This window comes from Vairimorpha necatrix, chromosome 1, assembly GCF_036630325.1.
Source record: "Vairimorpha necatrix chromosome 1, complete sequence".
Classification (NCBI taxonomy): Eukaryota; Fungi; Microsporidia; family Nosematidae; genus Vairimorpha; species Vairimorpha necatrix.
The window spans coordinates 906,477-918,980 of record NC_088816.1 but is presented as its reverse complement, the minus strand read 5'-3'; the positions used below and the strand labels follow the sequence as shown (position 1 = coordinate 918,980).

General features: G+C 31.0%; 3 protein-coding genes across 3 annotated transcripts; 2 read left to right on the top strand and 1 right to left on the bottom strand.

Moving 5' to 3' along the window:
• Positions 1–781: 781 nt before the first annotated feature.
• On the bottom strand, positions 782–1,255 carry VNE69_01148 (DNA replication complex GINS protein PSF3; the record flags this gene model as incomplete). The annotated part of the gene is made up of 1 exon (XM_065472282.1): positions 782–1,255. The coding sequence occupies one exon, from the start codon at positions 1,253–1,255 to the stop codon at positions 782–784; it is 474 nt and encodes a 157-aa protein (XP_065328354.1).
• A 3,048-nt stretch (positions 1,256–4,303) lies between these two features.
• Positions 4,304–6,831, top strand: VNE69_01147 (chaperone protein CLPB; the record flags this gene model as incomplete). The annotated part of the gene is made up of 2 exons (XM_065472281.1): positions 4,304–5,205; positions 5,244–6,831. The coding sequence occupies 2 exons, from the start codon at positions 4,304–4,306 to the stop codon at positions 6,829–6,831; spliced, it is 2,490 nt and encodes an 829-aa protein (XP_065328353.1).
• A 3,959-nt stretch (positions 6,832–10,790) lies between these two features.
• On the top strand, positions 10,791–12,008 carry VNE69_01146 (uncharacterized protein; the record flags this gene model as incomplete). The annotated part of the gene is made up of 1 exon (XM_065472280.1): positions 10,791–12,008. The coding sequence occupies one exon, from the start codon at positions 10,791–10,793 to the stop codon at positions 12,006–12,008; it is 1,218 nt and encodes a 405-aa protein (XP_065328352.1).
• Positions 12,009–12,504: the final 496 nt, after the last annotated feature.

The window sequence follows — 12,504 nt, the reverse complement described above, 5'->3', positions numbered from 1 at the left end:
GGATGATGAAAATGTCCACGAGAAATTATAAGTTGATTCAATGAAACTTGTGTGTGTCCAGCCACAAGGGGATTAGCATCTAGTGTAAAAACGCACCTCAAAAAAAAAACAGTATCACCCTTGTAATGACTTAATGATACATAAAAATATCAAATAGGTATGGCCTAGTTGGGCCCATGGCTGGCGCACTATAGAGTGGGATTATAGAGCTAACTAGGAGACTAGATGAAGTAGGGCAATAGAAGGTCTCGTGGACCCTATCCTGCAAGTTTCTGTAACACGGTGGCCGAAACTAGTAAGAGACTAGTGGTCAACGCAGCCCAATAAAAATGCCAGGCTGGTGATGTGGTCGTGAAAGGAGCCGTGTGTGCAATACAGATGATTGTAGGGACCTTTGAGTCAGAACGATGATGTCTCTTCTCGGGTTATAGATAACCATGCCCGTTAAGTATATCCGCTGTGAGGTCACTCTGGACGCGATTTGAGGCATAAATGGAAAGTGTTCTCCTGGTGCTAAAGTCCAATGGATACGGCGGAGCTTGCTGCGCCGGCAAGTAGTATGGAGGAAGTTTTAGTGAGTAAGAATCTCACAGTACCAGTTGATGAGGATCACACCCAAATTGGTCCCTATTTAAGGTTTTTCTACCTTTACTTGCAAGAAAAAAAACTTAAAAATAGAGTTAAAATTGAAATTCACCTACATATTTGTATAAAAGATATAGTTAAATTTAAAATTTTTTGATTATAAAAATTTGAACAATAGTAAATTTTTTTTATTGTTTCAACTTTTTATAAAATATTCCCTGTACATTAAATATTTTTTCCTTGCCATCTTTATAATTTTTTTTTCACTATTGTCTAACATAAATACGTCATCTTCATCAAGTTGTTCTTTAAGTATCAATTTATAAAGTATAGTATACCTCGAAAACATAATATTTAGAACAAAATCATTAGATTTGAAATTTACAATAAATTTGTAAAATTCTTTGTATAGAGAATTCAGATTAATTATTGACGAGTTGGCTTTCAAATCGTTTTCAGTTTCCTCTGAAAGGATTGGATTGACAAGTGTGCAATGATTATTTTCTATTAGAAATTGAGCAATGTACAGTGGAACATCGACCTTAGTTCCGGCTTCTATGTCTTTATATGTTTCACTTACAAGAAATCCGAAATTTTCTATTTTATGTTTAAAAAAGACTCTTATTTTTATTTCTTGAGTGTTTATATTTTCTAAGAAGGACGACACCATGAAAGGGGCATTTGACATTTGTATTTATCAAAAATAAAATTCGTGAATGTAAAAAAATAAAATTACTTTTTTGGGTATATTATATTATCTTACTTACTAATTACTTTTAATATTATACGCTTACAGTCTCTTCTGACAGATCCCGGAGTTCCTCCTGAAATTCACATATTTGACTCTCATATACCCCCCTTTGAACAGTATCAAGCCCATATCTGACCGACATAGTTAGGCTTTAAAAAGTCATTTTAAGAACTCTTGTTTGTATTTATACTTCAGTTCTGGGTTCTAATTGGAGCTCTTTGGTATGCGCGCGAAGAAAATTAGTTACTATTCCATCCTAAGTCATTACATAAAGATATATTTCGGCTTATATTTATTGAGAGAAGCCACATGATTTGCAAGCAAGTCGTATTTATGTTTTTTTTTCTAATTTAATTCGTCAATGTAAATTTTATATTTTTTTTTACAATGATGTAGTTAAATAACATATGCCAACAATAAATCTTCTCATAAGGAATAATTTAATTTAGGCCAATAACAAACTATCAATTTATACCAAAAAATCTTGAAAAAAAGACTACATAGAGAAGCCGAAATAACCCCTTTTTGATTTATTATTAGGTAGGCATTTTTAATGGCATTACTTGAAATCAGGTTATATAAATTTCAAATTCGATAGGTGGGCTATTTCGTTCTTTTATGATATTCTGCGGAAAATTAAGTGCCTAAAAATTTTTATTAGCCTTTTACCTTAACAACTAGTCCCAGATTTTGATATAATTCTTCTATTATAACGTACATATCACAGATTTATAAGTTCAATTGTTGTATTGTCAAATATAAATATTCCAATATTATGTGTATACTCCAAGATCGACGACAAATACTGTTTCCATAGGTAGGTGTACAAATTTTATTAGCTTGTATGTTAAATTCAAAAATTTTATTTGAGCAGCGTGCTTTAAGAATTTATATTTATCTGTAGTTATATAATCTATTTATAACTTTATAAATACAATTAATTTAAAAATAAAAAGAAGTTAAGCCGTGGCTTTATCCTTAAGATATTATTAAGAAATAGTAAGCAAGCATTTTCCGTGAATTATCACGACAAGAGACACACATTGATCAGAAATCTTGAGTTAATTCTCATTGTTCTATATTTTATCTACACAAACTTAAAATAAGAAAACTTCTACTTTGATAATTATTTAAACAAACATATTTAAAGATTTAATTAGTTTCAACTTGTTATCCGAAATTAAATTATAATATAGGGCGATAACATGAAGCATGTCTAGACCAAATTATGAAACAGACATGTTATCAAATAGGCAATTTGAATATAAACTTTTGAGCTCCTAATGCCTCATGCGAAGTTTCGGAATTTTACTGGCTTTCTACACCTCTCCTAAGTGTGGTCTTATGTATAATTCCTTACTTTTTAGCACCAAATGGTCTAATAATTATCTTACATAAACTTATATTGCCGTAGCGTTTTTATGTTGGTTGACGAATACAAAAATACAAGAATATTTGTTCGTTATACTTAGGATTTATTACAAGATCTAAGTCTAATATATGCGACAATATATCAAACTTCAAGTCTTTTTACTCAAATTTCTTGGTTTTGAAATTTTTTTATAAATACGAAAAAGGAAGCAGTTTCACGTGGGGACTAAAAGACACATTACTGTGTTCTTATACAACTGGTACTGTGTGATTCTTACTCACTAAAATATCCTCCCTAAAACTTGCCGTGCAACAAGTTTTGCCTTAATTATTGAACTTTGGTGTTATTATAATATTTTTCCATGAATATCTCAAGTCTCCGATCGAACTTACAACAAATATTATTACCGCAAAGTTTTATTAATCATAGAATAGACATCATCGTACTAGCTCAAAGGTCCCTACAATTATCCTTATCTTGCACACGCCTCCTTACACAACCCTTACATTAAAGATTGTGTCGGAACCAGCCCCACAAATTTCTATCAGCATGTTTCTGAATCCTGTAGAATAAGGAGTACGAAGCAACTTGGTTTTAATATGCTAGTTCCTTGTTTTAGCTTGATAGATCATGTCTTAGAGCGCATCAATCAAGGGCTTTTTAGAACCAATTTAGTACTATATGTAAAGTGGCTCGAATCCAACTTATATCTTTACTGACCATATGGTACATTTGCAACTAGTTGTAAGTCTCCTAGTGCCCAAACTCAATTTTTTTGTAAATCATCGTATAAATTTCTATAAGAATATTTCATCATTTGAAAAGTTCCAACACATCTTAGTAACATAAAACTTTATGTCGCTCATTTGGTATCTAGCACGATTCTTTATGTATCAACACAATGCTTTGAACACTAATCTGAATCCCTTTTAAAATTTAAACTTGTTGTCTAGGAATTTCCAGGCACTTACAATTTTAACTACCAGTGCCTAAATTTTAAAGACATTTGCAAGAAAGGCAAATTAATCATAAAAATGTATCTTTTATATGGATAACATGTTATACCATGGCACTAAAGAAGACTTTTAATGAAAGCCTGCAGAGTCCGTGGGTGGTCAAAACAGAAATCAGCGTCAAAAAGCAAATTGTTTAGTTCTAAAAATAATTAATAATATATAGATTTAATAAATGTAAGGTACTTCAATTATAATATTTACAAACAAATTAAAGCCTACTATCTTAAATTTTAAACTAATTTAAAATTAATCATATTTAATTTTCTGAAAGTAAGATATAACTTATAAAATATATACTGTCAGTTTACTTAAAACTAACTTTTGATAGACACAATCATGTATTAATTTAAAAATTAATACAAGAAAAATAAATAATGCCCAGATTTAATAAATTTAAATTAAAAAGCTTTAAATTAATTTTAGACACAATCTTAATTTTCCATAAATAAATTTTTCTTGAATTTTCTATCCATAAAATTGAGACATATTTTTTTTCTAGAATTTTCGAAACTGCAAATATTTTTTTCTAGAATTTTCTAGAAAAAATAAAACTATAAAAAGACTCAAAAATTTAACCTCATGACAAATCCAAAATTCACAAACAAAGCAAGAGAACTTATTGAAGAAACAATTGCAAAAGCACAACTTAATAAAAACACTCAACTAGAACCAGAACATTTACTAAATGTCTTACTAGAAAATTCGAATTCGATCCTAAGAAAGGTCTTATCAAAAGAGGAAACAAATATCTGGACTGACAAAATAATCAATAAAATCAATACATTCGGGAAAGCAGGCCAACCAGTAGAGCCACAAATGTCTTATAAATTGTCACAAGTATTCAAAACTAATGATGAATTTGTTTCTGTTGACTCGATTTTGATCAATATTCTAAATCTTGACCATATAAAAAGTTATCTTAGCAATACAGAGGAAATAATAAAAAAGATAAAAAACTTTAGGGGCGATAAAAAGATGGACAATGTCAACGCTGATGATACAGAAAATATTATGTCAAAATTCGCAGTTGATATGGTCGACCAAGCTAGACAAAATATTTTTGATCCTGTAATTGGTAGAGAACAAGAAATAAGAGAAATTATAGAAATACTTTGTAAGAAGACGAAGAGTAATGCGATTATGGTTGGTAAACCAGGTGTAGGTAAGACAGCTATAGTAAATGGCATAGCACAGAGAATTGCAAATGGAGAAGCTCCAGGGCTAAAAAATGCTAAGATTTACAATGTCGACGTAGGCGGAATGGTGGCGGGTGCTTGCCACAGAGGGGATTTTGAACAAAGATTGAAGGATCTCATAAAAGAAGCAGAGAGCACACCGGGCGTAATTTTGTTTATTGATGAGATACATATTGTATTGGGAGCAGGAAAGACTTCAGACAGTGCCATGGATGCGGCCAACATGTTGAAACCAGGACTGGCAAATGGGTCTATCAAATGTATAGGAGCTACTACAGAAGACGAGTATAGAAAATATTAGAATCAGATCCCGCCTTCGAAAGGAGGTTTGTACAAGTCCCTGTACGAGAGCCATCAATAGAAGATTCAATTACAATGTTAAGAGGAATTAGAGAAAGAATGGAATTACACCATGGGGTGAAAATAAGTGACAATGCCTTAGTTTACGCTGCGAAATCTTCTAAGCAGTACATTCCGAATAGAAGACTGCCGGACATAGCCATAGATTTAATTGACAGTGCATGTGCGAGCGCCGTAATTTCTCTAGAAAGTCAACCCAAAGAAATTTTAGAGGCAAAAAATAAAATTTGGTCACTTGAATTAGAAAAGACGAGTTTAGAAATGGATCTCAAAAATACACAAGATAAAGAAATTATATATAAAAAACTAGAAGAGGTTCAAAAGAAGATAGAAGGTATTAAAGAATCTATGATACCTTTAGAGGAAAATTATCTAAATGAGAAAAAAGACATAATCCAGGCAAAAGAATTACGTAAAAAATTAGAAGATACAAAATTGAAACTAATCCAAGCCGAAAGAGACAGGCAGTCATATTTGGCCTATGATTTGAAGACGAATGTGATCCCAGTATTAGAAGAAGAAATTAAGAAATTGACAGGAGTAGAAATAATTGAGACACACCACATAGCAGAGAAGATAAGCAATTGGACAGGAATACCGGTCAAGAGGTTGACTATGAAGGAGAATGAAAGATTATTAGAAATGTCTACTAGAATTAAAAAGAGAATATTTGGGCAAGATGAAGCAGTCAATGCCATTGTGTCTTCAATTCTTCAGTCGCGAGTGGGCCTTGCAAGGAAAGACAAGCCCATTGGGGCATTTTTACTTTTAGGGCCTAGTGGTGTAGGAAAAACTGAGTTGGCCAAGGCAGTGGCCTCTGAATTATTTGATGATGAGAAGAACATGGTAGTTCTCGACATGAGTGACTATGGAAATGAACTATCAGTGACTAAATTAATAGGTGCCTCTGCTGGGTATGTCGGGTACAATGAAGGGGGCACACTTACTGAGCCCATAAGAAGGAAGCCTTACAATGTCATCCTTTTGGACGAGGTAGATTTGGCCCACCAGTCTGTGCTCAATGTTTTGTATCAACTACTTGACGAGGGACGAATTACAGACGGCAAGGGGGTGGTCGTGGATTACAGGAATTGTGTAATAATTATGACTTCTAATCTCGGTCAACATGTCATAATGAATAGTCCTAGTATAGGAGAAAAGGAAAGATCAGAACTAGAAGGAATAGTATTACAGAGATTTGGGCCGCCTTTTGTCAACAGAATTGATAATGTCATTTATTTCAACCAGTTAGATTTTAATTGCCTCAGTAAGATTCTTGAATATCAAATCAATGAACTCAACTTGAGACTAGAAGAAAAGAATATGAAATTCGTAATAAGTCAAGCAGTGGCCGAGGAAATAGTAGTAAAAGCGCATTCATCTGTGTACGGAGCAAGATTGATGAAAAGATTGGTACAGACTCATTTTATAAGTGCACTGACGCAAATATTACTAAAGAGAACCGACAACTCAATTTTATTTGTAAAATGCTATGGAACTTATGAAAATCAAGTGGGAGAACAAATAGGGGAGTATGTTTATCAATATTAAAAGAATTTAAAATAAATTTCTTCTTTTATATTTTATATTGCGTATATATTTTAGCATTTATTCTGCTTACTTGTTTTTTAATATTAACTCACTATTTGATATGAATTAATTTGAGGCGCAACATTCAGAGCCCGGTCATTCTATATTTTTATACGTTTTGAATTTGGACTCGAGCCGTGAAATAAAGAAATATATTTGCGCTTAATAAAGCTCATTAAGGTATTTTTAATATTTGGTTTAATTTATTCGCCTTAATATTTTTTTAGTCATAAAATCTTAACTATTTGATAATTTTAAAAAAAAATTTTACCCTTATTACAGGCCTGGACACGGGGAAATAGATCATAAATCTTTCTTTGCCTAACCTAAATGAAACAATACGTTGGCCATGGATACAAATTTTCCATAAAGCACAATTAAATGTTGCTATAAATCTCAGAGAATTTGTAGATTGATTGGTATAAGCTTAGGTATAGCTTAAAAAACAGTATTGAAAATTCAATTTTGGGGTTGAAAACTTCATTTTCTTACGCTCTGTATGCCATATATAATTATTGGTTAAGTTCTCGACTTACCCCCCCCCCCTAAAAAAAATAAATAATTTGACCCATAATTAGAATTAAAGAATTCAGAAAACTCATCTATAAAAAAAATGAGTTAATGCAATTTTTAATTGCAAAAAAACATTTTGAGGGTCCCTATGTGCAATAAATGCAATATACCAATGACTCAAAATCGGACCAACACTGAAAACTATCGTTGTTATTTAAGACGTGATGGTACAAAATGTTCTAACAAAGGAACCATAATGAAACAAAGCGTTTTTAAGAACTCAAAATTGCCTATTGAGGATCTTTTTGCATTGCTTTGCGCATGGGTAAAGGTTCAAGTAATTTGGCCGCAACGTTAGAACTTGATATAGGTAAATGTACGGGATCAAGATGGTTTACGCGTTTTAATAACGCCGTGTACGTCTGCTATTCAACATATATAAACAATCAAACGATTGGCAGCGTCGGTTGTATTGTTGAAATTGATGAAACTTTACTTGTAAAAAGTAAAAACCATGCGGGGAGGGTTCTTCAATATCAAGTATGGGCAGTTGGAGGCGTTGTGAGAGGAGATGCGAATTCTTTTTTCTTTAAAATCGTAGAAAATAGAACAAGAGCTACTCTTGTTAAATTAATCACAAGAAAAATTGCTCCGGGGACCACAATTGTGACAGATTGTTGGCGCGGCTATGGTGATATTCAAACAATCTGTGTAGAATATGAGTATCTACATTTGACTGTGAATCACAGCCAAAATTTTGTTGATAATATAACTGGTGCGCATACTCAGACTATAGAGGGAATGTGGTCGATTCTCTAAAGAGAACTAAGAAAAAGCGGAACTAGTCATGGTACTATTATGAATCTTGTAAGAAAGATTTACATTAATAGATTCAAATTAATATATCGTGAAAATCTATTAGATAAATTGTAGAATTTTTTGAAATAGGTAATTTTAGTATTTTAGCATATGATATTATTCCTGAAATAGATTTTACAATTGTGGAATAATTTTTTTATTTTTTAGGAGTGGGGGGGGGGGTTAAGTCGAGAACTTAACCAGTATTAGTGTAAAAGCCCTAGGAATAAAAAAATAAAAAAATTTTATCTTTAAATCAATGGAAACTTCATAAAATTGTAAAAACTAATGCTTATTTTTAATGACGCAATATTTATGTTTAAAAAATAACTTTGAACTCAATTTATTAATAACTTTAAATTAACTTTGGGCGTCTTCCTAATCATATTGAGAGTTAAATAATTTCTAAATGTGTAAATCTTAAAGACCTTTTAGTTTTAGAGATTTTATGAACTACAATTTTCTTAATTTGTATTTGGTCAAGCCTTTCCAATATCTCTAAATGTCAAACCATGGTCCACAATTCTGTTATATATTTTTGTAAAAGGCCAAGTAGCTTAAGGTCGAACACGTAGTATTAAAACATGCAATATTCAGGGTAAATTTTTGCCGAAAACTAAAGGTGCATGACCGTTACGAACGCGAATTGAAAATTTAAAAGAACTCTTTATGAGAAAATGGCAAAATTGGTAATAACAAAATTTGTTAAAACAGACGTATCTTTTTGAATATGGAAATAAAATAATGTTTCTTTCAAAAAAATTTTATAATGCAGAACCAGCTTATGCCTTACTTGTTCTAAGGCCAAAGGAAATGCGGCTATTTTTCTTAAAGTAATACAAGATAATGTATTACCTAGTTCTATTGTCCCACTATCAATGGAAAGCTATGCTGCCCATTAAGACAAATCATAAAACAATCATCACTTCATCAATTTTATAAACTCAAACGATCATCGATACGATACTAAACAAATTGATGAATTTGGCTTTTTCTAAGAGAGACATTCTGTCTAGAGATAAAATAAACCAGGACGAACACTATGAGTACCTTTTATTTATTTTGAGCTCATTAAATGATGAAAATTCTATGTATAAATCATATTCTTTTATTATTTAAATAAATCGGCAAGTCTCTTTTTTTATTCTCCCTTTTTCAAATTTCCAATGCGGGTTCTAAACGGTCATGCACTAAACTAAATTTGTTTTTTGCTAAGATTTATTATTTCCAAGTATAAAAATGTGCTCACGCCAATCATTAGGTTGTACTATAACATGTAGGCGTATAGCCACAGTAGTTTCATGTATAACGTAAAAACGCACTTTAAAGTCATATATAATGTAGGTAATTACACGCCATTGTACGTAAACAACTGTATGGATAGAAAAGGTTCGAGATGGATACGCTCGATGAAGGATCATTTTGCTAAATCTAGAGACCAGACGAAGTGGAGGAAAGAGGGTTCGTGGACCTTTTCCAATATAATTCTGCGACACTCTGGTCATAATTGTCGTCAGATTATGTCGTTGACACGGCCTTTAAAATAAGGACTTGGGACGTGGCGGCATAAGGAATGTATGTAAGATGTAGATGATGGCAGGCACCTTTGAGTTAGTACGATGATGTCCCGGCTCCCGTTGTTAAAACGTGTGCGATAAAATATTTGCTCGTATACTATGGACAGAGATAAGAATAAAGATAATAACCGATTCCTCTAAGACAAAGTTCAATGGATACGGCGCAGGTTGCTGCACTAGCAAATTATATGGAGGGTTTTTAATGAGTAAGAATCTCGCAGTATCAGAAAGATGAGGATCGCAAAACAAGTCCATCAGATCTTTATGTAAGGTTTCTTCCTTTCTCTTAATACAAGAGAAAGTCAAATTTTATTTTATAGTTATTACATTTTTATTCTCTATATATTTTTTGCTTATATTTTTCATGTACGACTCTCTTGTGTATAAGAATTTGGCATTCTGTATTCATGCAAATACCAGAATATTTATAGTTTTTTAAGGTTAACCTTATTTAACAAACAAACTATTTTTTACAAACATTCTTAAGCAAATAGGAAAAAAAAATTTGAAATAGCAAGTGTCAAGAAATAACCCTTTATTGATCCTTAGTTTCCTCTGGACGAGATATACCATTCTATAAGTATTCCGCCGCTTCCTTCTATTATGAATTTTGAAGGAAATATTGTACAATATTTTCTCGCCTATAAACATAAAGGAAAACATGCCCGGGGGCTTAGAGCATAATAAAAAGCTTAGCTTAAAACATTCTTCATGGTCTGTTGGAAATCCAAAAGATCACATAAAGTAAGATTTTATAAAAATAATGAGCATTTTTTTTAAATTATGACTTTTTATTATTTTACATAGTTTTATCGTATTTTCCTATTAAAACATAACCTTATCATCAGTTTATACATGTCTACTAATCTAAAAAAGTCTGAGTCATTTTCTCTCCATATTTTATTTGCTTACACAATGCGTCTATATTATTTTACTCCTCTCTTTGTTTTTCTATATCCCCCTATAATCCCAATGGTCTTTTTCTTGAAAAATTGGTTTTCTGATTCAATAACCAAGCTTCTAAGAAATGACACAATGGATAAATCTCATCAAAATGTCCAAATTGTTGATATAATCTTATCAAAACACAAATCTGATCTTATTCTAAGAGATAAAGATTTCTTTATTAGAGCTCAAATTACTAATTCTAAGATTAATTTGCACAAAGGAATGTGTATAAATATAAAAGATTATTATATTGAATATAGAAACAAAGAGTTTATTTTGTTTATTGAAGATTGTGTAGATTTGGGCAGTTTATCCGACGTACCAAGTTATATTGAAAATATTAATACTAAATATAAAATAGAGTTGAGCAGCCCTTTGTACGCAGATTTTACGTACGATGAGTTGTTTGTAGATATACAATATAAATTTGTATCTTTAGAAACAAATAAGCATATAGAAAATAAAGAAGATGATTTTGAGTCGAGTAATATTTTCACAGACAGTATAATTCTAAATACATCAGTAATAAATAATATGAATGAAGATACAACAGGCATTCGTGATATAATGGGCGCTAAAATGGAAAATAAACATATAGTAGCCGATAATTCAGTTAATTATGATGAATATAGCTTAATTTATTCTAATTGCACAAATGACGATAGATCAAATAAAAATGATACACCAGGAATTGTATATAAAAAATCCTGTTCTAAGTTCAATCCATACACTAGAATTGTCACCTCTTTGAAACATATTCCTAAAAATAATAAAATTATCAAATCTACAGACATAAATAAATACCAAATAGAAAATATTCTTAAACTATACTATTTAAAGTATAATTTGATAAGCAAATTCTTTATTAATTTATATTATTCAGAATTAGAAAGAGTTATAACAAAATACAGGCAATATTATATCACTAATTTACAAAATGAAAAATTTAATAGATTAGAAGATCGCAGATCTTCCAAGAAATTTAGAAGCAAGTCGACCAAGCGAAAAATAAGAAAGAGAATTTCCGAGTTTTACACTAGAAAATATTCTGACACAATACAGAATATTAAAAATCTCTTCGTAAAAAATGATGTTTACAAATACACAGAAAACAGTAAAATTAAGTATTTTGATATTTACCCAGATCGCCTAATAAAACACGCCAAAATAGAAATTGATGAATTTAATTTTCTGAATGCGAAAGATGAAATTATGTTTGACATTAATTATGAAATAAATTAAATATTTACTGTTTATATCATATATTGCTGCACACAATAAAGTTATCATCAATCAATATAAAATTTTTAATTTGACAACTTGAAAACAGAAAATAAATGTAAGTACGAGTCTTTAAAGCCCATACAATTTTTTCTAATAATTACAAGCCTAAATTATAAAATTGCGAAGTAATATGTACTTGATTTCCAGAAACAATATGAACACGAGCCAGAGGTGAATAGCAAATTAAATTTTCAAGATATAAAAAACTCAAAATGAAACTGCTTAGTCGCCGGAAAATGAACACGGAAGTAAATAAGAAAGAAGTAAGAATGCAAACAAATAGTTTCTGAGAGACTGACTTTAATCTGACAAGTAATTTTTTCCTATGTTTTAATAGTTTAATTTATTTGAGTGTATTAAGTTCCTGAGTTTTATCTACTCGAAGGTGTTTTTGTTTGTAATTGTAAATGTACAACACTGGCGATATTTGACATCTGAGAATCAGTAACCAATC